At 44.1% G+C, this 26,687-nt stretch overlaps 1 protein-coding gene across 7 annotated transcripts in view; it reads left to right on the forward strand.

The window, feature by feature from the left end:
* SLC44A3 (solute carrier family 44 member 3) overlaps positions 1–26,687 on the forward strand; it is a 118,927-nt gene that overhangs the window by 13,045 nt on the left and 79,195 nt on the right. For all 7 annotated transcript variants that reach the window (XR_006601827.1, XR_006601825.1, XR_006601826.1 and 4 more), the window contains exons 6-9: positions 16,277–16,437; positions 18,488–18,577; positions 19,841–19,965; positions 24,057–24,243. Coding sequence is in view for 4 of the 7 variants with exons in the window: in XM_004752557.3 (XP_004752614.1) it covers positions 16,277–16,437; positions 18,488–18,577; positions 19,841–19,965; positions 24,057–24,243 (563 nt within the window). In the remaining 3 variants the exon portion in view is untranslated. The remainder of the gene's footprint in view (positions 1–16,276; positions 16,438–18,487; positions 18,578–19,840; positions 19,966–24,056; positions 24,244–26,687) is intronic.

The raw sequence follows: 26,687 nt of genomic DNA on the forward strand, positions 1-26,687 counted from the left end.
TTAGACGAGGTGGGACTTTCCCTATGATAGGGGAGATTCTGTGTAAGAATCTAATGTTTTCACACTTCAGTGGTTAGATGACAGCACCTGCCGTTGGAGAACGTGCTCTGCTGGCAAAGGTGTAGGGAAATAGACACTTTCATACATTGCTGAGGTGGGGATCAATGGAAGGCCATACATCAGTATTCACCATCGATAAAGATACATACCTTTAAATCAAAACCTTCTCTACTTCTAGAAATTTAATTTTTTAAGCTCATTTATTTAATCTCTACACTCAACGTGGGGCTCAAACTCAGGACCCTCAGAGCTAGGGTCGCAGGCCCTTCCAGCAGAGCCAGCCAGGCACTTCTCTACCTCTAGGAACTTAATGTACAGGTACACGTGTACTGCCGTAAAATGACATTTGTGCAGAATTCTTCAAATTCTTCAGAATTCTGCTGTCTGTAACAGCAGAAGAGTGAGAATCTATGTGGCTGTCAGTAGCGGGCTGCTTACATAAAGTAACACTATTTAGCTGTCTATTTGATAGGAAATGAACAAGCTAGGAATAGCTGAGAATGTTCTCAGCCTGAGAAAGCGCATCCATGAGAAAACTGTAATTAATGTTATACTGGATGGTGAACTTTTGAATGCTTTCCCATCTAAGATGAGAACAAAGCTCTGACCAGTAACATTCAGCATTGTCATGGAGGTCCTATGAACTGCAAAAGAGAGGAAGGAAAAGAAACAGAAGAGAAGTGAAATCATCTTTATTTACAGATGACCTAATTGCTTATATAGAAAATCCAAAGGAATCTACAAAGTAACTACTAAGCGAATTCAGCAAAATTATGAGATAGAAGGTCAAATAGCTTTTCTAGACGCTTACAGCAATTAAGAAATCATTGTTAAAGTCTGTCTTGAGCACCATCAAAAAATACAGAATAACTGGGAATAAATTTGACAGAAGCCATGGAAAGAAGACCTTGACTGAAAACTTTAAGACCTTTCTGAAATTAAAGAACTCCAAAGTAAGTGGAGAGAGAGATTATACTCATGAATTGGAAGCTTTAATATTGTTAGGATGTCATTTCTCCTCAGATTGTCCTACAGATTCAGTGTACTGCCCCCAACATCATTTTTTAAGAAATTGACAAGCTTGTTTTAAAAAAAATACAGAAACGCTGAAGACTGAGAGTCTCACACCCAGAATTCTTGAGGAACAAAGTTAGAGGGCTCATCTGATGAAGTTCTAGAACCTAGGTGAGGTTCGTTGGGCTGAGGTCCAGAGCCGATGACCAAGAAAGAATTCTTGAGACATCTTTGGTGCAAAATGGTGGTTTATTAAAACACGGGGACAGGACCCGTGGGCAGGAAGAGCTGCTGCCCCGGGTTGTGAGGGATGGCAGGTTATGTACCCTGTGGTTGGGGGAAGGTGAGGGGAACGGAGGTTTCAATGGAGTTTTCATATGCTAAAGAGGGCCTACAAGGTGCCAGGATGTCCCAGGCCTAGCAGGATTGTGAGCTCTGCAAGTTAACTATTTGCTTATTGTTCATGGCAGTCAGGGCTGCCTGAGGGATGCTGCACATAGGACTGAGGGGGAGCGGATGGAGGGGTGGGTACAAGGCGCCAGCTTTTGCTCCCTCAGCCTCGTGCTCCCTCATCAGTACCACCTGATTTCAAAGTTACTATAACGTGACTAAAGATTAAGACCATGTGGTGTTAAGAAAGTTCAACAGAATACTTTTGAAGATGTAGCTGACTTTATTAGCCGACTCACGAATCAGACAGCGTCTACCCAACAGATAGAGGAGAGCTCTAAGAAGCTTAACAAAATGGGAGGTTTTTCTAGGAAGGGAGGTGGGATAAGAAAGTTACTAGCAGAAGGAGAGTCTTGTTCCAGGCAAGGTGGCTTTCCCTGAGGGGGAGAAGCAAAGGGTCTCATTATGCAGGTTACCTCATCCACATGGTGCCAGTTAAAAAATTCCGAGCTGCCTGGTAGGACTGCATTTCTGGGGGAGGTTGAAAGAGCCATTAGATTAGTTATTAAACCGTGGTTTGGGAACTTGCTTGAAGGGACACCATTTGGGGCCCGTGCCTCTCTTTTTAACAATTAACCCCATTTTGATCAGACTCTTGGAGTAACTGAGAGATCAAAGTGTAAGGCCTTGGTGCCATTCGCAGGTGCTGCTCCTAAGTTCTTGCCCTTGTTCCTTTGTGCTGGACCCACACCGGTCATGCCATCTCTGGCTACCTTCTGTGATACTCACAGGTCCTGGTTTCAAACATACATTCTTTGAGTCCTTTTCTTTGTTCCTTAAACATTCCAGTCTTAGGGAGATCATTTGCTTGGTGGCCAACAGCTAGGATCACGGAAGTAAAGCTTTCCAGTGAATACAACAGCCCGGGGAGTTGATTATGATTCCTATAGACAGGATAATTCCCAGTATTTGGAGAGTACTTTAGACCTGTGGCACCAAGGCCCTGTGGAAGAAGTCACCTTTTTTAAGCCGAGTGCTTTGTTCTGTGATTTTTACATAATTGAGTTTCTGTTCCCCCAGAAGGTGTTAGCCCAGGTGCAGCATCCTGTTGGCCGAGGCAGAGACACCCTCTTGCTCAGCTAAAAGAGAATCAGGAGCTGTTCTAGCATCAAGGACAACTGTGCCCAGAAAGTCTAAGGATATTTTTTGGTCTGCTATTGTTTTAAGAGCAGATTTTGCAGTAATTTTAAGAGTTAAGGGAAAGTTTTCCATCATAGCTTCATTTATATTTGTCCCTAACCGGGGAAATAGGGACCTGCCATAAGGAATAACTCCTGAATCCTGAAACCCTCCTAGGTAGGTCAGTGTAATTCAAACTGAAAATTAAGGGGAGTCGACCAGGTAGATGTTTCATTTTATTGTAAAATGTTAGGGGCACAGTTAAATTTTCTCCTAGCCTGAAATAAAAGATTACCCCCACTTAATAATGACCAGGGAGATCCAAATGAAGGGGTTATCTTGCCAGGCCAGTGCTAGAGTAAAGGAATGGAAAAGAAGGAAAGAGAGTTTTCTGTTTAAAGTATGAAGTCTAGGGGAACCTGGGTGGCTCAGTGGGTTAAGCCTCGGCTCAGGTCCTGATCTCAGGATCCTGGGATCGAGCCCTGCATTGGGCTCTCTGCTCAACAGGGAGCCTGCTTCCCCCCTCTCTCTCTGCCTGCCTGTCTGCCTACTTGTGATCTCTGGCAAATAAATAAATAAAATCTTTAAAAAAAAAAAAATCTGGTGTTTCAAATGGAAGTCCACCTTGAGGTCAGCTACATCTCTGCCTCATCAATTTGACTTCGAGGTATCCGGTGTTGTACACAGGACCAATGTCAGGGGAAGCCTTTGTTAGCTGTGAGATGTGTCCTCAAGGCTCTATGTCTTTTAATCGTATAGCTGTGTCAGTGGTCAGGAGCACTTGATAAGGTCCCTTCCCACGGGGTCAGGAGCTGGTTTTTTTTTTAACAGGGATGTTTCCAAAACACCCAGTCACCAGGTTCCAGACTGTGCCCAACAGGAGTCTTTGAACCTGGGTTCAGGGAAAGCATGTATAACCTGTTCATGGTAGGCTTTAGCATAAGGCTCTAAAGACTTAAACTTAGCTGGTCATACTCGCAGGAGACAGGATCAGCAGAAAGTTGTTTTCTGAGAGAACTGCACAACATTTGCAAAGTTCTGTTAAGTTCTGTCTGATTTGCTGGGTGCAGTGGGTGCTTTGATCACTGGCAATCAGGGAAGATCTACCCCAAGTGGGAAACAGATTTTCTAATAATTTCTTTCATTTTGTGGGGGCGTCCGCCTTGCAGCAGGAAAATCTTCATCCCATCTGGGAAACACACCTACAGTAACAAGAACATACTGATAACCCATTCTTTAGAATTGCAAATTTATGAATACATTTCAAAAGTTCTAGAAGCATGTGCCTTTTGAAATTCTTCTGGATAGTGTTAACATATACAAATATCTTTTAATTTCTCTGTAATGAGAAGCTGAAAGTAGATAAACCTGTGGCTAACAACGCATTTGTTTTTTTGTTTTATTTGGAAATTACCTAAATTTAATGAATTTAATTTAACTCATCATTTAACCTAACTCAGCAAAACTTTAAGGTTTTAGGTTACCAAAAAAAAAAATTAGAGGAAACTATTTAAGTAGACATAAATTTTGCTGAAAAGTTCATTTATAAACTTCTATCTTGCTTACATCTATTTATTTGTCCTTAATAATTATGTTAGATTACCTACAAAAACTTCATTAGGCAAAGTCAGTCATTATCCTAAGCTATTTTTTTTAATGCTCTTACAAGCATCAACATGAATTTATTAGGCTAGTGAGCTCAGATAGAATAAAAGTTTATATTTCATCTTGATGTCTATTTTCATAAAACCAGCAACCTGAAATTCACTTTCATATCAAGTATTTTTCTAGATCACATGAACTTGAAAAACATTTGGGTTTCTAGTTTCTATCTTTGTAAGAGTTTTAGAATGGCCAAACCTTACAAGTACTTGCCTTCAAGCCATGTAAGTAGAGCTCTTTTTTTTTTTTTTTTTTTTTTTTTTTAAGTAGAGCTCTTTTACAGATTAATTTCAGCAACACCACCTGGAGGTCTAAAATACCATATGCCTACAGCATAGCCACAGGCGCATTTAGCCACTCACCACCACCAACAATACCCCAAAGGCAGAGAGACCAGTGATGGTGATGAAGTTCTAGAACCTAGGTGAGGTTTGGTGGGGTGAGGTCCGGAGCTGATGACTAAGAAAGAATTCTTGAGACATCTTTGGTTGCAAAATGGTGGTTTATTAAAGCATGGGGACAGGACCCGTGGGCAGAAAGAGCTGCTGCCCCTGGCATGTGAGGAGTGGCTGGTTATATACACAGGAGTTGGGTAGGTGAGGACAAAGGGGTGTTCAGAAGGGCTATTGGGGTAAAGAAGACTGTCAAGATGTTGAAGGCCTGGTTACTATCAAGCCAAGGCGGCTTTCCCTCTAATGAGGCACTAACATAATGACAATTGGGAGTCTCCTGGTGGAATGTCACATTCCTGCTATCAAGCGTCCTTGTTAGTGAGATTTAGGTTTAGAAGAAATTTAACTTTATTTACTTTTCCTTCTACCTCAGCCTCCTTCAGTTTTGTTTATGGAGGGGAGAGTGACATTAGGGCTTGAGGAACTGAGTTATGTGCCTCTGGAAATTGGGCTATTGATAAGGTAACTTCTTTGTTGTAAATCTCAAGGACATTTGTAAACCAAGGGAGACTCCTGTCTTGCAGGATTGTGATCTCTGCAAGTTAACTATTTGTTTATCTTTTAGGGTAGTCAGGGGTGCCTGAGGAATGTGACACATATTACTGAGGGGATCGGGTGGAGAGGCGGTACGAAATGCCAGCTTTTGCTTTGTCCTCAGCCAGCCTCCTGCTCCCTCATCAATGGTGCAACAAGAAAGGAATTTCTTTCAGTGAGGCTGACTCCGGGAGGGCAGTGGATTGGCCACCAAAGTCCCGAAAATACTTCCTGGTTTTATATAAGGAAAATTTGGGACAGAGGTCGGTGTAGGCGCAGGTGTTCAGCCAAGGTCAAGCCAGTCACTGTTTGGGGGTCATTCACATGGGGTCTTGCAGGCTCTGGGCCATCCTTATTGCTTTGAGGGCTAGTTTCATTCCCATCTGGCATGCCTTGCCCGCAGGGTCTTTCGCCTCAGTTAGGAGATAGACTGAAAAGACCTTAATCTGTTAGAAAATACAGACTGATGTTTAAAAAAAAAAAGTAAAAAAATGAGGCAATTGAAGTCCTCCTCCATTTGACCCATGTGAACATTCAAAGACACTTCTATTTTAAAATGACCTGCCATGAAAAAGGTACAAAATTTACTAGTCTTAGAAGCTGGATCTGAGGTTGTTTTACTGGTAGATGAAATAAGTTAAGCTGAACTGTCTAGATGACTTAAGCTTTTTAAAACGTATATTTGTGGAGAAGACACTGAAGACGTGTTATTTGTCCTTGGCAAGTCAAGTTCCAAATGATCTTTTCACCCCTTTTTTTCTTTGATAAGAATACCTCCCTGCAATCTGTACTTTAAAGAGATGGGCTGGGAAAGCCCCCCAGAACACCAGACAGGACACTGAACATGCACATTATAAAGGCACAGGAAAAAACCACAGGCGCTCCCTCGTATGACTTCTGTCCCCTTAAAGCCAGAAGGTTTACACTTACCAGGCTTTTGAGATAAACAGGGGATTGGTATAAAGGACTGGCCATCTTTGAATTGTTCCTGGAATCACACTGCTAGTCCTGTAAAGACTGGCTTTAGGAAACCAAGACAGCTGTTTTCAGCCCCTCAGAAAATGGAGTTGCCGCCTAACTGGTATCAAAGACTGACACAGCCATCCACCTGTGGGAATAGCTTTCCCTTTGGGTATATTTAGCTTGGAGGGAGAAGACCTAAAAAGAAAAAAAAAAAAAATCCCTCTGAGGCTCTGAGTATCAGCTTCCAGTTTTGCCCAATTTCTGATTCTAGAGTTATTAAGTCCTCTCAGATGTCTGGTCCGGTTTCAGCCAGGACAAACAGTGAATATTTGGGGCAGTATTAAACAACCTTGTAGACCTAAGAGGCATCCTCGAAGAGAGTTATGTTAAACATTGCATCGTCGCAAGATCTAGAGTCACTGTCAAAGACAGCGGAAGAAGGGACTGACAAACTGCACGTCCGAGGTGGAAAGAAAGCCAGGCCTCCTTCGTAGACACAAAAGGAGACAATCAAGAAGGAAATAGTTAGTCCCAAAACAGAAAGAATCAATAACCCATGGGTCTATATGTGGAAAGGAGGGGACAGTATGGATTTTTACCCCCCCTCTTTATAAAAACTCTGGAGGATCCCCCCAGGGCTTAAGAAGTGCTTAAGCATTTCTTGAGGACTGAGAGATACCTCAAGAGAGGATCGCCAGTACCCTGGAATGGTCTGACTTCAAAGGTCACTGTTAATAATAGTCTCTTCAGAGCAGAAAGGCAGTCCAGCCTGAGGCTCACTAAGGTGAGTCCTTGAATGAAGGAGAGAGGGTAGCAGTTAGAGTTACGGCAGTCTTAGTGTCTTGCTTTAGGTTCCTTTTCTCTTCTTTCATTAGATTTTTGTAATGAATCATCCAATGAAACTATTTTGGAATTTTGAGACCTTCTGGAGGCTTCTGCATGTCTGTTAAAACAGGTACCCCTTTCTGTTTAATTTGGGAACTCTTGCTTTCAAGTGCACTTCTTAAATGAATGATTTTGTCTGACTGGAATGTTCCCCATAATAGCCATTGCAATTCTACATGATTTTTTGGTAAAACTTTTTATCTTGCTGGACACCTGCAACTTCCAGGACTATAGTTCTTAGACATAAAATGAGCAGGCATTCAGCCCCAGAAGATGGCTTTCTCAGCTCTCTGGAAGCAAAGGGTCCCATTCCTTTTAGTTAGGCCTTTGGGTTTCTCAGAGCTAAACTCATACCTCAGAAGGACTTACTGCTGGCTTAGGGATTGTGTCTAACTGTGTGCCTCGTCATACAGAAGTATTCTTGAGCTTGGCTGGTGATCTATTGTCAATCTAATCTGATCCATGACCAAGCATCCTAATGCAAGAATCTCAGTTGGATGGCAAATGCTCTAATAGCTCTTAGATGTTCCACCCAAGCCCACCAATTTTTGCAGTGTTTGCCCTCCAAGATCCCCACTAGCAATGGCCTTTATTTACGTAAAACAAGACAGACAAACATGTACCCCAACAAACCAGTAACCAAAACATGGTACTGCAGACCGGCCAAGAGAAGGCCATGCATACCACCAGCAGTCCCCTGTGTGGACTAAACCAGCAGACTCCATTTAGGGTGACCATGGACAGGAACTGAGAAGGGATTCCAACACGGAACTGTAGACTGAACCAAGGGCTAAGGACTCGTGCTCTGTTGAAGCTTCCTGCCCATTCAGATGGACCTGTCCCCCCTGAACTGGAAAGTCAGATCAGTAGTTTGAACACGAGGAGCACAGCTGAAACTGAGAGGCTCTCACCAGTGGCCCTCAGAAATGGGGAGAAAAACCATGAATTCAGAAGGCCTTGTAGGACGCCACAGCTGTTAGCTTCAGATCCGTACACTGCCACCAAATCCGTTAAAAAACAATTCCACTGAGTCAATGGGAAGTTCTCATTGGCTTTATTTAAGGATTCATGAATCAGATGCCACCCCACCCAGCAAGTAGAGGGGAGCTCTGGGGAGCTTTACAAGTGGAAGATGTTTATAGGAAAGAAGACAGGGCAAGAAGGTTACTAGCCAAAGGAAAGGACTATTCAGGCAAGGTTGCTTTTCCTTAGGAGAAGAGCCACCATCTTGCAGATTCCCACATCTTCGTTTGAAGGATGGAGAGGGCCCATGCAGCAGGCTCATTAGCACCCATCAGAAAATTCCTCTGGCCGGTTAAGATTACATTTCTTGGGAAGGTTGAAATTATATTAGGTATTAAGCCCCAGATTGGGGACTCAGCCTGAGTGACACTATTTGGGGCCTGTGGCTTTCTTCTTAACAACAATATTGGAATGAAGATGAACAAATAGATAATTGGCTCAGAATAGAGGGCCCAGAAATAAAACTACATACACATGGTCAGTTGTTTTTTGTTTTGTTGGTTGGTTGATTGGTTGGGTTTTTTTGAGAGAGAGTGCATGCGAGAGCAGGGTGGGGAGGGACAAAGAGTGAGAGAGAGAATCTCAAGCAGGCTCCATGCTTAGCACAGTGCAGGGCTCAGTTTCTTGATCCTAAACTCAGGATCTGAACTGAGATCAAGAGTTGGACCTTTGGGGTGCCTCGTGGCTCAGTTGGTTAAGCAGCTGCCTTTGGCTCAGGTCATGATCCTGGTCCCAGGATCAAGTCCCGTATCAGGCTCCCTGCTCTGCAGGGAGTCTGCTTCTCCCTCCCCCTCTCTCATGCTCTCTCTCATTCTCTCTCTCAAATAATAGATAAAATCTTAAGAAAAAAATAGAGTTGGACACTTAACCAACTGAGCCACCCAAGCACCGCCATGGTCAAGTGATTTTTAATGAAAGTACCAAAGTAATTTCATGGGGTTAGTCTTTTCAACACATGGTGCTGAAGTAAGTGTAAAGACATAGAGAAAAAGTGACTCTTGGTGATTTTGTACCAGGACTCTTACCTCAGACCACATACAAAAAGTAATTCAAAAGGACACCTGGGTGGCTTAGTCAGTTAAATGTCTGCCTTCAGCTCAGGTCATGATCCCAGGGTCCTGGAATCGAGCCCTGCATCAGACTCCCTGCTCAGTGGGGAGTCTGCTTCTCCCTCTCCCTTTGCCTGCTGCTCCTCCTGCATGTGCTCTCTCACTCTCTGACAAAGTGTCTTTTTTTTTTTTTTAAAGAAGTGTATAGTTCTAGAAATCAGATTAATGAGTGCCTATATGGGTTGGAGATTGATCAGAAGGAGGTTTGAGGGTACTTTCTGGGATGATCGAAATGGTCTATACCTTGAAAGGGGTGGTGGTTGCTTGAACATCTGTATTTGTTAAAGGTTCCTAATTGTATGTTTAAGATTTGTACATTTCATGCTATATAAATTTTACTTCAGTAAAAATAAAAGGAATCCCTTATATTCTGATCTAGACAGAGTGGCAAGATGTTTCAGTTTTAAAAAGAAAGCAGACTGTAGAGCAGTATGCTGTATAGTACCTTTTGCATGAAAAGGAGGATATACCCTAAGTATAATTTGGGTTTTTATATACGTATAAGTGTGCGTGTGCGTGTGCGCGTGTGTGTGTGTGTGTGTGTATACCTGTTTGTGTAACTGTTAAACATAGCCTGTAGGGTATAGTCAGAAAACAACTTTATTTTTGTGGGGGTTTTCTTTTTAGTTTTTCTTTTTTTTTATTGAAGTATAACATATAATTATGTTAGTTTCAGGTAAACAGCATATTGATTCAACAGATCTATACATTACTCAGTGCTCAGCATGATAAGTGTACTTACCATCTATCACCAAAGTTATTCCAATATTATTGACTATATTCCCTATGCTGTACTTTTCATCTCCGTGATTTATTTATTTTATAACTGGGTTTTTTTTATACCTCTTAATCCCCTTTTATCTATTTCACTATCCCTCTACCCACCTACCTTCTGACAACCCTCAGTTTGTTTTCTGTATTTATGAATCTGTTTTTTGGGTTGTTTCTTTGTTCATTTTTTTGTTTTTGTTTTTAGATTCCACAGATAAGTGAAATCATATGGTATTTGTCTTTCTCTCACTAACTTATTTCATTTAGCATAATAACCTTCAGGTCCATCCATGTTCTCACAGATAGCAAGATGTCATTCCTTTTATTGCTGAGTAATACTCCATTGTTTAAATACACCACCTCTTCTTCATCCATTCATTGATGGACACAGGTTGCCTCCATATCTTGGCTTTTGTAATGCTGCAAAACCCTAGGGTCATATATGTACATTAGCACTTTTGTTTCTGGCCAGGGGAGGGGGGGGTTGGTAAACACCCAGTAGTGGAATTACTGGGTAATATGGGAATTTTTTTTTTAAGATTTTATTTATTTATTTGACAGAGAGAGAGAGAGAGATCACAAGTAGGCAGAGAGGCAGGCAGAAAGAGAGAGAGGGAGAAGCAGGCTCCCCGCTGAGCAGAGAGCCCAATGCGAGGCTCGATCCCAGGACCCTGAGATCATGACCTGAGCTGAAGGCAGAGGCTTAACCCACTGAGCCTCCCAGGCGCCCCTAATATGGGAATTTTATTTTTAATTTTGTGAGGAACCTTTATACTGTTTCCAATAGTGGCTGCACCTGTTTACATTCCCAGCAACAGTGCACAAGGGTTCCTTTCTCTCCATGTCCTCACCAATGTTTTATTTCTTGTCTTTTGATTCTAGCCATTCTGATGGGTAAGGTAACATTTCACGGTGATTTTGGTTTGCATTCCCTTGATGATTAGTGATTTTAGTGTATCTTGTGTCATCTGTATGCCTTCTTTGGAAAACTCCCTGTGCAGGTCTTCTCCCTGTGTTTTAATTGGATTGTTTGGGGTTTTTTGGTGTTGAATAAGTTCTTTATCTATTTTAGATACTACCCTTCTATCATATATTATTTTGCAAATACCTTCTCCCATTCGGTAAATTGCCTTTTGTTGTTGTTGTTGATGGTTTCCTTCACTGTGCAGAAGCTTTTCATTTTGGTATAGTCTCAATAGTTGAGGTATGCGTTTGCTTCCCTTACCTGAGGAGATACAGCTAGAAAGATGTCGCTAAGACCAATGTCAGAGAAATTTTTGCCTATGTTTTCTTTCAGCAGTTTTATGGTTTCGTTTATCACCTTTAGGTCTTTAATCCATTTTGAGTTTATTTTTGTGTGCGGTGTTAGAAAGTGATCCAGTTTCATTCTTTTACATAGATCTTCAGTTTTCCAAGCACCATTTATTGAGAGATTGTCTTTTTCTCTGTTTTATATTCTTCCCTCTTTTGTCGTAGATTAACTAACCATAAACGTCGGATTTATTTATTTATTTCTGCTCTGTTCTCTTGATCTATGTGTCTGTTTTTGTGCCAGTATCATATTGTTTGGATTACTACACATTTGTAGTCTGTCTTGAAGTCTAGGATTGTGATACCTCCAGCTTTGTTCTTCTTTCTCAAGATCGCTTTGGCTATTCAGGGTCTTTTGTGATTCTGTACACATTTGAAGATTATTTGTTCTCGTTCCATGAAAAATGCTATTGGTATTTTTATAGGGATTGCACTGAATCTATAGATTGCTTTGGGTAGTATGGACATTTTGACAATATTAATTTTTCCAGTCTGTGAGCATGGAATATCTTCTCATTTGTGTTGTTTCAATTTCTTTCATCCATGTTTTATAGTTTTCAAAGATTAGGTCTTTCACCTCCTTGGTTAAGTTAATGTCTAGGTATTTTATTCTCTTCAGTGGAGTTATAAATGACATTGTTTTCCTAATTTCTGTTTCTCTGTTTCTACTTTCTTTCTGTCTCTTTAAGCTTATTCAGTGGGGCTAGTTTTTTCTTTGTCCCTGACTAAAAACCCAGTTCCCAGGACTGCTCTGGTTACTTTTAAGTAATAATTACTTAGTCACTTTAAATGGTAAGAGATACTTTCCATTCAGTAATTAAAATGTTCCGCGCAATATGATAGACTTCAGACTTGACTGACAGTTGAAACTTCTCCCTCCTGGAGCTTGGGCCAGGAGCAGATGGGAAGGCTTTGGTCAGGGAAGGGGGCTGCAGTCCTCTCTCTCCTCCTCCTCACCTCTTCCTCTCACAACCTGCTAAAACAGGCCTCTGACTCGGGGTTGGTACAGCAAAAGTGAAGAGGCCTGAGAAGGAACAGGAGCATTTTTATTGGACCGATAATAGAATACGTTCTGGGTTTTTTGGAGACTTCCCATCACTCTGGCTGTCTCAGCTGCAGTGTTCCCACATAATCAAATGCATCTCTGCCCTGGCTGGTCATTTGCTAAGTCTTCCTGGTCCTGGGACAGTAAGCAGCCACTTCAACTTCTTTCTGCTAACGGCTCCACAGTTTTCCATGTAACTGTCTTGGACACCAAGCACACTACTCTCCACTTCTCAGGGCTCAGACCTTAATCTGTGGGGTCATCTGATCCCTCTGAGTTTTCTAGGAAATCCTTCTCATCTGACTTAGGAATGGTATCTCTAACCCTCTTTCCCTTGGGGACAGGAATGGATTCACATGAACATTCTCTCTCAAAAAACAAAAACAAAGCAAACAAATGAAAAACTCTTTAGAATTGCTCTTTTACATGATTCATGTACTATCAACACCTGTACAGAGTCAGCTTTACTGTGTATCCAAATAAAAAATAAAACCAAGGTATCAAGAATGTAGACTATGACAGATGAATTTAACAATATAAATGTACAACATAAGCTCGGCTGAAGAGGAAAGAGAGAAAAGGAGCTGACCTAAGTAACTTTGGAAAACAGCTTTGTGACTAAATACTGTGAACTAAAGACAAAAATAACTACGTAAGCGCCATGCTCTATTTGGTAAGTTCATTTCTTATGGGGTTACTGGTTAGCATTCTGAAAGTACATACTTGGGTTGATTATAAGAGGACCTAGGATCAATGACACCCCAGTAAAACGAGCATACCTAGTACCCAGATATTAGTATCTAAATACCATTTTCCAAGGGCTCCTTGGAGAAATGACTGATTTTAGGGCTTGGATAAGGAAAATACAACCATAAGGGTGGCATAATCTTGCAGAACCTGAAAATGAGGATGTACTTAAGGAAATAAAAACAGGTGGGGCATGTCAAAATTACCCAGGGCCAGTCTGAAAGACCTTCTAGTGGCCAGAGCTGGAATGATTTGAGCAAAAGAATAACGATCATAATAGATTAAAACCTAAAGAATAAAGTAAATATCCACAATTGAATAAACAGATGGGAGTGGGGGAGGGTATGGGGATAAATCTTTATAGAGGAGTCCCAAATAATGTATGTGGATACTTCCCACTTAATTTCCCTCCCTTTGAGAGTGGGCTGGGCCTAGTGACTCACTCCCAAAGAATCTAGAAACATAGTGACAGGACAGTGGAGAAACCTGACAGATACCAGCCACCTGAGCCAAGGGATCAAGGTTAACTTCACTGTGATGTCATGTTGCTATCATGTTCCCTAATATGGTTGTATGGAAAGAGCACTTCACCTCTGTGGTGTTCCTCCCCAAATCCATAACTGCAGTCTAATTATGAGAAAATATGAGGAACGATTTACTGAATACCTGATCATGAATCTTCAAAAGTGTCAAGATCATGGGAAACAAAGAAAACCTAAGAAATTGTCATGGACCAAAGGAGACGTAAGAGCTAAATGCACCATGACATCCTGGATTCTGGAAGAGGAAAAAAAAAAAGGACATTAGTGAAAAGTGGTAAAATCCAAGTTAAGACTATATTTTAGTTAATAGTATAGTACCAAGGCTCATTTCTTAATTTTCACAAATGTACTGTAGTTATATACGACGTAGGGGAAGGTGAGTGAGGTGTACACAGGAACTCTCCATAGCATCTTTGCAAGTTTTCTGTAACTCGAAAATTTCTCCAAAATTAGAAGTTTATTTTCTAAAATGTTCTTCTAATCTCCAACTCCCAATCCTTTTACAGTCTCAGGGTGGGTGAGGGGTTTAAGAATAATCAGTTTCCTGGGCACCTGGGTGGCTCAGTTGGTAAAGCGACTGCCTTCAGCTCAGGTAATGATCCTGGACTCCTGAGATCGAGTACTGCATCGGGCTCCCTGCTCAGCAGGGAGTCTGCTTCTCCCTCTCACCCTGCTGTCTCTCTCTTTCAAGTAAATAAATAAAATCGTTTTTAAAAAAAATTAAGAAGAGCAAGTTTTCCAACCTTTTTTTATGGGGGGGAGCCTGCATGGTGAGGTCTAACATCTCATTTTGGAGTGTAATTTCTACTGTCTTTGAGCTTCAGCTGTGAACTTCCATTTAAATTTCCTATTACATTCACATATGTTTTTAAAAGTCTCTAGAATGTTACGTAGAGGGGCACCTGGCTGGCTTAGTCAATAGAGCATGCAACTCTTGATCTCAGGGCTCTGAGTTTGAGCCCCATGTTGGGGGTAGAGTTTACTTTAAAAAAAAAAAAAAAAAAAGGGAGATCCTGGGTGGCCCAGTCAGTTAAGCAACCAGCTGTTGATTTCAGCTCAGGTCATGAAGCCCTGGTATCAAGCCCTGTGCTGGGCTCTCTGCTGAGAGGATTCTCTCCCTCTCTCTTTATCTCTCTTTCCCCCTTCCCCACCCTTCCCTGCCCCTGCTCAGACGTGGGTGCTCTCTCTCTAAAATAAGTAAATCTTAAATAAAATGGAGAAAAAATAGAATGATATGCTAGAAACCAAATGACATGCCTACAAAGAAATCTGTTTTTCCTCTAAGAGAAAAAAATGGCCATTTCTCTCCATTTATTCTGTTGTACCTTTTGGAATTTGAGCCATGTTAATGTATTACACCTTCAATTTTTTTAATTAAGGAAAAGCTCCTTATTTGTATTACCCTCCTCTGGGATCACTGTTCAGTGACTCAGGGGATATTTCTGTAATGTGGTGACTTCCTGAGAAAGATTCTTCCATGGGTTCTACCTTGTGACCATTCAAAGTTCAGGAGCCATTTTTTTCTTCATGACCATCTAATACCATTTGCATTTGGGTTCTCCGATGTTTCACCTTCACACATTTCAAAAAAGCACTTGGTTTTTGGCAGTTTGTTGAATAATTTGGCACTTCATGGGTTGGGATTATTTCTGCTATTGGGACCCAAAGAGGGAAAGAAAGGACTCTGTAAAGGTGCTTGTGGCCTCTTGAAGAGTCGTTAGAATGGACATCCCTGAGCATTTTTATATTTCAGGAGGAGGCCCCCGGAAGGTCAGCTTTTTAATATGCCCAAGCTAGCTGTCAACCACAGCTTTCTCCACACAGTCCTCACTCCCAAGTACCCATTCTGTTTGGAGCAAGCCTTTATTCGCCTCCTTAAAGGGGACAGAATAAAGCAGGGCATTTCGTTGACAAAGCATCTGATTGAACCAGCCCTTAAAGACATGCATACTTAAAAAGTGTAATTTCTGATGTTGATAATAACTAAATTTACATAGAAAAACAAAAATATATGGATATTAATAAAGTCATAGAAATACATTATTTTTACAAATTTACACATTTCCATGAAATATTCTAGAGACAGTCATATGTGTCATCATTTTCATGAAGCCCTGGTATCAAGCCCTGTGCTGGGCTCTCTGCTGAGAGAGGTAAAAATATCTTTGAGGTAAAAATTGTTTTTTTCCCCCAAAATATATGTTACGTTTTTTGAGAGCTGCAATGTGTCCTGAATAAATCAGAGAGGAACTAAAAAAAAAAAAAGAAGAAGACATGCAGCTCTTATGTGGGCATTGGTAGTTTGTGTGTCTCAGAAGGCCATAGGAGAATCAGATGTCACCCTCCAAGTGTAGATTTCTGGTTTCTCTGGGTCCCCATCATCGTTCCCCGCCCAGAGCATCAGCTGATTACTGGAGCAGAGCACAGTCTCCCGGCTTTCTAAAGTGTACCTTGCAAACAGGTTGCTAAACTTCTTTTTATTGCTGCAGATCTTCTGTTCTCTTGGCTGTTGGGAATTTTAAATAAACATGGGTTTTTTAAGTCAAGTAATTAAATAAACATCTCTGTCATTTGTTCTTTCCTTTCTAGCAAGTCTTTCCCCTTGTTTAACCGATGCGTCCCTCAAACACCTGAGTGCTACTCCTTGTTTGCATCTGTTTTGATAAATGATGTCGACATCCTCCATCGAATTCTGAGTGGAATAATGTCAGGAAGAGACACAATTCTCGGCCTGTGTATCTTTGCATTAGGTAATTTTCCCATTAATTTTCTTACAGTGACTGTGCTGAAGTTTCTATCACTTACAGATGTTATACAGTGAAAATTAGCCTCTTGACTTAAAGATAAAACTTCACATATTTTCTTCATAAATGTTTTCAGTGTTTTAGGTGGGAGAGGGGAAAATAGAATTAGGGGAACGCTAGCTGGCTTTCTGCCAAGAGGCCTCACTGAACGTGGGTTTGCTGTAATACAGCTGCCATGTTCCAGAGCCTGGTCCTCGGATCTGTATAAAAATGGTGTACAAAGCAGATTTTTTGCAAGTTTTCGAATTGGCCGTGAAAATTACAACTGTCAGGGGAACCAGAGATGCATGTCTTCTGGCCAGAATGCCCACTCCCCATAAGCAAGCCAGGTCAGAAGGCTGCTTGGTGAGCAAGGGAAGGAGGCACGTGGATCCATGTTAAATAGCATCAGATAGCGAGGGCCTGATCTAGCCAACTGCCTGCTTAGGGTTGCAGTCTGGTCAAGGCCTCAAGCCAGGACATGCCTCTTACGGACATTTCTGGAAGCAGCTACCCCCACTCCTGACCCCTTAACTTCCTGTTTACTGTCTTCCAACTTGATGAACCCCTTTAAGAGTCAATTTTGTCTTTGAACAGATGAACACATTCCACTGTTGTGGCCAGTACTAATGGCCTGCTATCTACCCCCTTTTCCAGTGGCTGCTCCCCAACCTTTAGGTCGAAAGAAATTCTTTGGTCAGCTGTGATTTCGCCAGTTTACAAATTGAGTTTTCCATAATTTCATTACCAAAGTACTAATTCCTAAATGCTTGGGGATGCCTAACTTGTCACCATTATGTAACTTCCCGATTTCTTAATGACCCAAATGTGCCAGGCCTTGTGCTTACTCTTAACTTACTAAAACTTCATCAGAGGGGCACCTGGGTGGCTCAGTGAGTTAAAGCCTCTGCCTTCCGCTCAGGTCATGATCCCAGGGTCCTGGAATCAAGCCGCACATCGGGCTCTCTGCTCAACAGGGAGCCTGCTTACCCTCACTCTCTCTGCCTACTTGTGATCTCTGTCTGTCAAATAAATAAATAAAATCTTTGGGGAAAAAAAAAAAACTTCATTAGAATCCTGTCACCACTTGTAGGAGGGGAAACTGAGGTTTAGTGAGGTTAAGCGACTTGGCCAAAGTCATGTGGTGACTAGAGTGGGTAGCAGAGCTGAGACTTTACCCAGATGTGTTCTGATCCCCAAACCTATGTTCTTAACCACTACACCAAAATATCTATAAGTAATCCTGATTTCTTGTTTAGAGAAAAAGCAGTATACATAAATTCACTGAAATGCTTAACATAAACTCATAAGCTTAAAATCCCAAGTACTGGACAATAATATGCAGATTTTTTACATAGACAGCTTACCAAAATATTAGAACCTTAAATTTTTCATTTCTAAAGGCATTAATTTTTCATATTTAATAAGAATACCTGGGAACATTTAAGTTGAAACTTTACATAAGCCCAATAAAAAGTCAAAAGAGTTAAGTATGATTAAAAAAAATTTTTAATTGTTTATTTGGAATTAAAAAAAAAAAACATTTGGGGGGGGACACCTGGGTGGCTCAGTCAGTTAAGCATCTGACTTAGGCGCAGGTCATTATCTGAAATTGGGCTCCGTGCTCAGCAGGGAGTCTGCTTGTCCTTCTCCCCCTCCCTCATACCCTCTGGTCATGTCCTCTCTCTTGCTCTCTCAAATAAATAAATAAATTCTTTTTTAAAAAAGCATTTTGGATATTTGGGAATAAGGCCTAATTAGCAAATTTAAAAAAAGTTTTTTAATTCAAGAAAAATGCTAGGGCTTCAGAAACTGGCTTATTGTAGCAGATGGAACTTGTGTATGCTTCAGACACCCTGAGTGTGTCTTGTTATTTTCATTTAGTAGATGTCTAAGATATTTAGACATTGAAGGAATACCTCAGCCTGCCATCTTCTAGGAGTCCTAATAGCCCTCCCATCATCACCTTCACACCCTGATTGCTGTTGGGGTTTATAGGTTCTGCTTGATTTTTCAGCCTTGTCTTTAGCCATGATGGTCACCTTCCGATTCATCACCACCCTTCTGGTTCACATTTTCATAGCACTGATTATCGTGGGACTGTTGTGTAAGTATTTCTTCTTGATGGATTTCTTTTGTATTAAATGAAAAGCCTCTCCATTAAGCATGAAACTTAAAAGTTGACATTCCTGAGCTATATCGGTTTGAGAAAATCTCTTATCCAAGCCCGCCATCTTACATACGAGAAAGCTCAAAACCAGAGAGAAGGGACTTGCTTGTGTCATGCAGATAATAGCCAAGTTGAGGCCGGTCTGTGGTCTCTGCTGCTCTCTGCTGCCGTAGAGATGGGCCTGCCAGTCCAGATCCTGGCAGCCATACCATTAACAGATGACTCCAAGGCTTGTTGGAAAGAATGCCTGCTTTTCCAGAATGTCTTCTGAACTTTCCCATCAGCCATTAATGTGTAGGTCCCCATGCAGAAGCTCCCACAGTCTAAAAAGATTCAGGCCCTGAGCTGGGGCACAGTCCCAAAGACCCTCCCCTGTACCTGCTGGTTCCCCTTTTGTTGCCAGAATGTGGGTCCATCTAGGGGTTATCAGGAAAGGGGGTCTGAGAGGTAGGGGAATGCAGGAAGTTCAAGGAGGCAGTTGTTTACCAACTGGCATGAGATACTGGAACTTTTAATAATTGGTATGACTGTAGGGTTTCAGTCCCCTGAATTATCAGCTCTGCCCTCAGTTGCTTAGAGCCCTACAGCTCACAGGTGCACGGTGCGCCTTGCTGGAGGACAGTCACCGCAGCCCATGATGGATCCTTTCCCACCTGGGACAAGTAAAGACCAATATGACCTTCCTCTAGTCACTGTAGGGGTGTTGTGGGTGGCGGGTAGTGCTTAAACGGAGGGCATGTGCAAGGTCAGGCTATCCACCCAGACTTGGAGTGCCACGCTGACATGGCGGTGGCTCCCACGGGGTCAGCACCAGGGGAGCTCATCAGGCAGTTTAGACTTTGGACTTTAACCCTGTCCCCCTCTCTGCTCTGCCCATGCACTTTCCGCTCTGCTCACACCCATACCCGGTCTGCAGGCTGGGCTGGCAGGATGCACCTGTGTTTGGAATCTCCACCCTGTGCCTCCCAAAGACAGGCAGCCACTCTGGGCCAGTGGGGAGGAGGGGGGTCCGTGGGGAGTTACCCTGGCCAGCTCCTCTAGAGGATCAGTTGTCACACATAAAGCCCAGGGCCTGTGGTACCCAGTGTCCGAGCCAGGCTACCCCATGTGTGGTCCTCATGCTGGGGGCGGGTGGGGGGGTGGGGGGAGGCCAGTTACCCACATGGGTGTGCTGAGTTGCCCTGGTATTTTGCTTTCTAGTTGTCTGCGGTGTCTTATGGTGGCTGTATTACGACTATACCCATGACCTCAGCATAGAACTGGACACAGAAAGGGAAAATATGAAGTGTTTGCTGGGGTTTGCTCTTGTATCTACAGTAATCATGGTAAGAAATGCCCTTCCAGCAGGAGAACAAGTAGCCTGCTAGAACTCTGAGATCCAAATAATTAGATTGTAACCAAGAACAAGTAGAATTTGGGTGTTGTTTTTTTTTAACCTCAGAGTGTGCATATATAATAGTATAGTGAAAGTACATACATGTTTAGAGCATTGTCTTTTTTATTTGCAATACTCTCATAGGACTAAATCAAAACCTTCCAAAAAAAAAAAAAAAAACAGGAAAAAAGGTCTTACCTTCTTCCCAAGTCATTTCTGACCGTTCTCAGAGGCTAAAGTGTTACTTGTGCTGATTCATTTTCCTTGAGCACAGTAGAACCATTTTTGCCCCCAAGTGGCAGTAAGGTGGCCCCTGGAGGGGTTGGGAGGGACAGACTTAGGACAGTTCCTGTTTCCTGTTTGTGAGGAGCCTCCCCCTTCCAGCCTGTGGGTGCTCTGCCCCCTCCAGGGTGTGGCGGCTCCCACTGCCCTTGAACACAGAGAGCCCTTTATTTCCACAGCCGCTGGCCACTGGGTGATTTTGGTGTTCAGACAACCCGCCTCCCCTGTGAATGCCCTAGTTGAAAACCAGCAAACAGAATGTTGAGGCAGCAGATACCGGTGGTCAGAGAGGAGAGAGCTTAGAAAATCATTCGGGTCACTCTCCGGGCGGGGGGGGGGTGGGGGTGGGGGTGGTGGTGCATTTTACGTGCTAGAATTGCAAGACCCTGGAGGGGGGCTGGGCTGATTTTCGGCCACCACAGCCATCCTCACGGCCCTTGCTGGCAGGTTGCCTACTTACCATTTGTGGATGGGCAACAGCTAAGGTTTCCACAGCCCTTTACTTCTTCGGCAGGCGCAGACTCTCTCAGCGACCCAGTTCTCTGCTAAGGAGAGCCTTTGGCTCCCATGGTCGGTAGTCTCCGCATTTTCTCCTTTCTAGTGAGGTTTCTGGTTTGTGTCCTCCACGTGGAATGCATCTCAGGGAGCAAGCGTCTGACTAAGGAAAGTTCCTAGTTTGTCCTTCCCCAGGGAGGGGACTAGGCCCATAGCTGCTGCAGGGCCTTTGAAGGAAGCTGGAGGAGAAATGACCCCTGGACCCCAGGCCAAGGCTGGAGCTGTTGGGCAGGGGGAGTGGGGGAGGGGGAGAGCCTGCCCTCTCCCTTTGCCCTCCACAGGCTTGCTTTGTCTCCACACACTGAATTTAATGGCCACCCGGACTCCAGAGTCAGGGGTGGCCTCTCTTCACTGAGCGTGAGGTGAACGAGAAGGAAGGCTGTGAAGGCAGAGAGGCTGTTCTCACTGTGTCTGTGAGGACTTTTCAGGGGCTGGGACAGAGGGCAGAAGCAAAGCACAGCTCCCAGACCATTCACATAGTACCTTTGTCCCTGCTGCTTACTGAGTTCCTGCCAAGGCTGCTCACGGGCTGGGCAAGTCCTCACAAGAGCTCTAGATTGTCCATTGCCATTTCCCGAGGCGCTCTCATGCACTGGGTCCTGCGCTAGGCAACAGTTAGCAAGTTACCTGCCCCCTGATGAGATGAATTAGCAAGCAAGCAACAGCATGACACGATGCCTGGGAAAAGACTCTAGCCTTTGCGGTATCAGGTGGGTGTTCAGACCCATGACCCACTACCCACTGTGTCACCTCACAGAATGGCTTGGCCATAGGCCTGGGTCTCCTCATCTGTCAAATGGGAATATTCCTGCAAGGTTCCATGGACTTCCCTCCTCCCTAGGGAGTATCTGCCACAGAAGCTCAGCATTCCTATAGAGAGCCACCCGCAATGTTCCTGCCTGGAGACCTGGGGCTGGGAAAGTGGGGCTGGCTATAGGGCAAGGGGATAACCCCGCCTGAGAAAAGCACTCTTCACCTGCTGCTTCCCCTGCCAGCCTGGCTTGGCTCCCACAGGACCCCGCCACAAGGTGAGAGAAGGAGGACAGGGAACATCATATTATGTCCTCTAGTCAGGGACCACTTCCTGTCCCCAGGCCTGGTGTCCCAAGAGAAAGAGGAGTTAGCCGCTGCCCCTCTTCTCCCTCACTCTACCTTTCTTACCCATTATCTATATTGTTTCACAGAAAGCACTAGTGGTGATGGAGAAAAGAGGGTGAATGGCATTAAACACACATGTCAGGGCATCAGCTTAGGAGCACAGGCTGAAAAGGCAGCTCCCAGAGGCTTCGAGCCCAGAATAGTGAAGTCAAGACATGACCTCCCAGGTGCCTCAGGCCTGCTGCCCAGCACCATCCCCATTAGGTAATGCTGATCCCTGCAGAGACTGGGGAGAAGGTCAGGTTAGCATTGACTCTACACTTCTAAAGAACATCCTTGCAGTATCCTTAAGCATGTGAAAGGATTGTTGTATGCATGCATATAACTTGTAAAACACACATGCATTTAAATATACATGTGTCAGCTTCCCACGTGGGAGCTAGAAGCCAAGATTATTTACCTAGAGATCATATCATTTTGCTTCCTGAAAATTTTAAGTAAAACCAAGGAAAGGTCCCTCTTTCTTGTTGATAGTAGTAGCCTTCAAAAATGCAGAGTTGGAAATGCCTACTTCGCCTTTACGACTTGGGGTGACTGGACATGTTCAGCTGGGGCAGGAGGCCCTGCTCCCAGTTCTGGGAGCTGTTTTAGTTTATCCGCCTTCCTTCAACTTTCCTCCATGGAAAGGGGCTGGAGCCAAGGGGATTAAAACAGAGGCCAATGAGGCAGTTATTAGGGCACAGATGGTTGAGGATAGGACTTGAACTGTGATCAACTGTAGATCACAGACTGAGAGATCTAGGAAACTGAACACAGGTAACTGGGATTGTGCTGGGCACCAGGGAGGGCTCTGCTCTTGGGGAGCTTAACCTAATGGGAAATTGAGACAAGTAAACATTTGCAGTAGAAAATGCTGAATGCTACACTTGGGGTGAGTTTGGGGTAATATGGAAACACACAATAGAGGAAACTTATCTATTCTTGGAGAGTCCAGGAAAATTATGGCCACTGAAATCGGGAATCTAGAAGAAAGGAGATTTTTGTGTGAAGATAATGAATTTGGCTCAGGACAAGTTGAATTTGAGACATTGTAGGATATTCACGGCCTGGCCAGGAACTGATGCTTACTCACCTAGCACCCAGAGAGGGGTGAGGCCAGAGGTTCTTCTTCTTCTAAATTTTTGTTTTTGTTTTTTTTAATTTATTTGAGAGAGAGAGAGCATGAGCCAGAGGAAGAGGAATGGGGGTGGGGTCAAAAGGAAAGGGAGAAGCAGACTCCCTGCTGAGCTGGGAGCCTGATGCAGGGCTCCATCTCAGGACCCTGAGACCATGACCTGAGTCAAAGGCAGATGTTTAACCAACTGAGCCACTGAAGCACCCCAAGGCTGGGGGTTCTTGTTGGAAATGAAGGTTCTCAGCCTCTGAGAAACAACAACTGAAGAAGTAGAAGAGCCAGAAGAAAGCAATCACAGAAGTGAAGGGAGAAGAAAGTTTTAAGAAAAGAGGAATGGACAGAGACTTGCATGCTGTACTCTGGGTTAGGGTGTGAAAGTGTGGATGGCAGGGGGAGACTAGTCTGTGCAGAAGCTTGCCTGTGAAGGGGAGGTGGCCCGTGGCTGGACTGGGATGTGGGGATGAATTTAATACGAAATTTACATGGAGGGAAACTAAAACCAAGAGAGAAGGCACAGAGGGTTGCTTGGAGACATAATCACTGCCCTTTCCCCTTATACTTGCATTCCTTGCCTTTTGAAGTCCTTGAGCATTCTCTGGGTCTCTTGGGTATTGTGGGGAGGAGATGAGGGACAGAAGAGGGTTCTCTGATCCTAGAGGACCTTATGTGCATTTTCTCTTGCTCTCTGACCAAATCTCAAGTTCCCTTAGGGCCTGGGCTGTTCACTGTTAGAACTGCAGGATCTCTCATAGCGACTAGCACATAGTAGATGCTGAATTAGGATTTGAGCATTTTTCTGTTCAATTATAATAAGAATAGTGAGTAGCTAAAGAGCTGTTTGCTGAGATATCAGTGAAATATGCAGGTCTACTTGAAGTTCTTCTCAGTTCTTCATTATTTTGAGTCATTTATTCTAACCCCTTTCTCACCAGGTAGTTCTGCTCGGCTTGATTTTTGTCCTCAGAAAGAGAATAAAACTGACAGTTGAACTTTTCCAAGTCATAAATAAGGCCATCAGCAGCTCTCCTTTCCTGCTGTTCCAACCACTGTGGACTTTTGCCATCCTCATTTCCTTCTGGGTCTTCTGGATGGCTGTGCTGCTGAGCCTGGGGACCGCAGGTAAGAGCTCTGGGTTCCATCACCTTGGAGTTGGGCTCAGAAGACCCCGGTATTTTGGAGCCATTGGCCTGTTTTTATAGGGACCATGGAACTAGAGGTGTCTGATGACAACGGTGATGGTGCCAGGGGCTCTGTCATGAAGGAAAGCAGGAAAATCCTTTTCCTCTTCTACACTGGCTTTCAAGAAACTGGGTTTGTTTCAAGAGAGAATAAATTCAGTGAGGACTGAAAGAGCTTTCAGAAAACCTACAATATGGGGCCCCTGGGTGGCTCAGTTGGTTAAGCGGCTGCCTTCGGCTCGGATCATGATCCCAGGGTCCTGGGATCGAGTCCCACATCGGGCTCCCTGCTTAATGGGGAGCCTGCTTCTCCCTTTCTCTTGCTCTGCCACTCTGCCTACTTGTGCTCTCTCTCTAAATGGATAAAATCTTTAAAAAAAAAAAGTCTACAGTATGAACAAAAGTCTCTAGAAAGAAGGATTCAGATTTTATCCACGGCAGTTTGCCAGCTTCTCTCACCTCAGACGATCAGTACCCTGACGGGAGTACCAAAAAGTAAGTTGCTTTCTGAGACCATCGCAGACGGGTAAGAACCACAGCAGATGGCAAGTCAACAAGGCTCCTAGGATTCCTTATTGTTTTATCCAAGTTTACATCCAGTCAGATCTGTAAGAGCAACTGCTGTGTGGTAGATTCTCTTCCCTCTCTCTGGAGTCAGCTGACCCTTCAAGATGGTCAGTCAGTAGGCTCCTTGGGAGGCATAGCCCCTACTTCCGGCTCCAGAGACACTGTGGGAGCACTCTCTCCTGTCCTCTAGAAGTTCTCAGCAGACCTACAGTGAACTCAGAATAATTATCCAGGATGAACCAGGACTGTAATCAGTCAGGATGAGGTGTGTCTGGGAGTCAGAGAAGACTCAACCAACCAGTGGCTTAAATATAGTATGAGGTCATTTCTCTCACATAAATGAAGTCCCCAAGGAGGAGCCCCATGCCAGCATGGTCCTCTAGAGATGGAGGGCCTGGGTGCGTGTGTTCAACTTTATCTCAGCACCTTGTGGCTGACCTCCTCTCCCACTTGCTTCCATCCAATAGCTGAAATGGACACTCAGGCCCCAACCAAATCCTACACCAGGCATTGGGTAGGTGGCAGGGAGGAGGATGAGTGTCCCCTCCCTCGCTCAGCCCTCCTAGAAGTCATGACAGCACGTTCACCTCCACCTGACCAGTGAGGGCCTCATGACACAGAAGCACCTTCCTGAGAGGGAGGACGGCGAGGGGGTTTCATTAGCAGATAAAAAATTAGAGGTTCTACTGCCAAGAAAAAGTGAGAACAGATGTTGTGGGACAGTTGGAAGTCTCAGCTAGAACAACACTGAACAGCTCTATTTTCTCCCTTGAAGCCATCTCGGTCGCAGTCAGTAAGGAGGGCAGTGGCCTTGGGACGTGTGGGAGCACAAGCATTTGTTGAACAGTGCCCAATTCAAGGCTGCGTGCCAGGAGTTTTCTTATGTTCTCTGCTTTAAGCAGAGCAGTGCCCCTCATCCTGTGTTTGTTACGCTCAAGTTCCAAGCAAGAGAATTGAGGCTCTGCGTGCGCACTCTGTGGAAGGTCACCCCGTGAGGAAGTGCGAGGCTCTCTCTGGCTCCAGAACCCTGGGGTGGAGCCTGTGTGTACTCCACCGTCTCACATCCCCCGTGTCTGGGAGACAGAGGGGGCCTCCTCAGTTGTCTGTCAAGTCAGAGCAGTGCTGTGGCCACAGTAGCTGGCTGGCGGATGTGGCCTGGGCACAGTGTTGTGTTTGGGGTCTGTGGTTACAACAGGAAAGGGCCGGAGGTCACAGCCAGGGTAGGCTGGGAGTGATGGGTGGCGGCGGGCGGCGGGGATGGCGCACAGGGTGGTGGACGGTGGCATTGGAACACTTGCCCTGAAGAATCCCCAGAGAAAGGGTGAAGTCATGGAAGTTATGACTCAGGACCAGGGATGGACCTTCCATCCTCCTCCAGACCCTGGGGCATAGCCGCCCCTCCCGTCCTTGTGGGCTGTGAGTCTGGCTGAAGGACTGTGCTTAACCCACCATATTCTGGGGCAGGGCCCATTCATTTGTTCTTGCCTTTTACTTCACAAATGTTAGGGGAACACTGTGGGGCCGAGGCCCTGGGCAAGGCACTGGGGAGGAATGGTGTCTTCTCCTAATAGCACTTAAGAGTCCAGCAGGACAGGCTGACAATGAAATGTGTGCTCTTAGTGAAGGTTAATGAATGTCACGATAGGAGAATTTTGAGGAGCTCCTAGAGCATGGGAACGGGGCTCCACTCTGCTTTGGGAGTCAGGGAAGGCTTCTCAGAGGATGAACTAGAAATTGCCAGATCAGAAGATAACAGAAAGAAGCCAAGGGGGATTCACTAGGGGTCTCAAGCAAACCCAGGAGAGGCCCTGATCACAG

This window comes from Mustela putorius, unplaced genomic scaffold (assembly GCF_011764305.1).
Source record: "Mustela putorius furo isolate JIRA1106 unplaced genomic scaffold, ASM1176430v1.1 tig00003853_pilon_pilon_pilon, whole genome shotgun sequence".
NCBI classification, from domain to species: domain Eukaryota; kingdom Metazoa; phylum Chordata; class Mammalia; order Carnivora; family Mustelidae; genus Mustela; species Mustela putorius.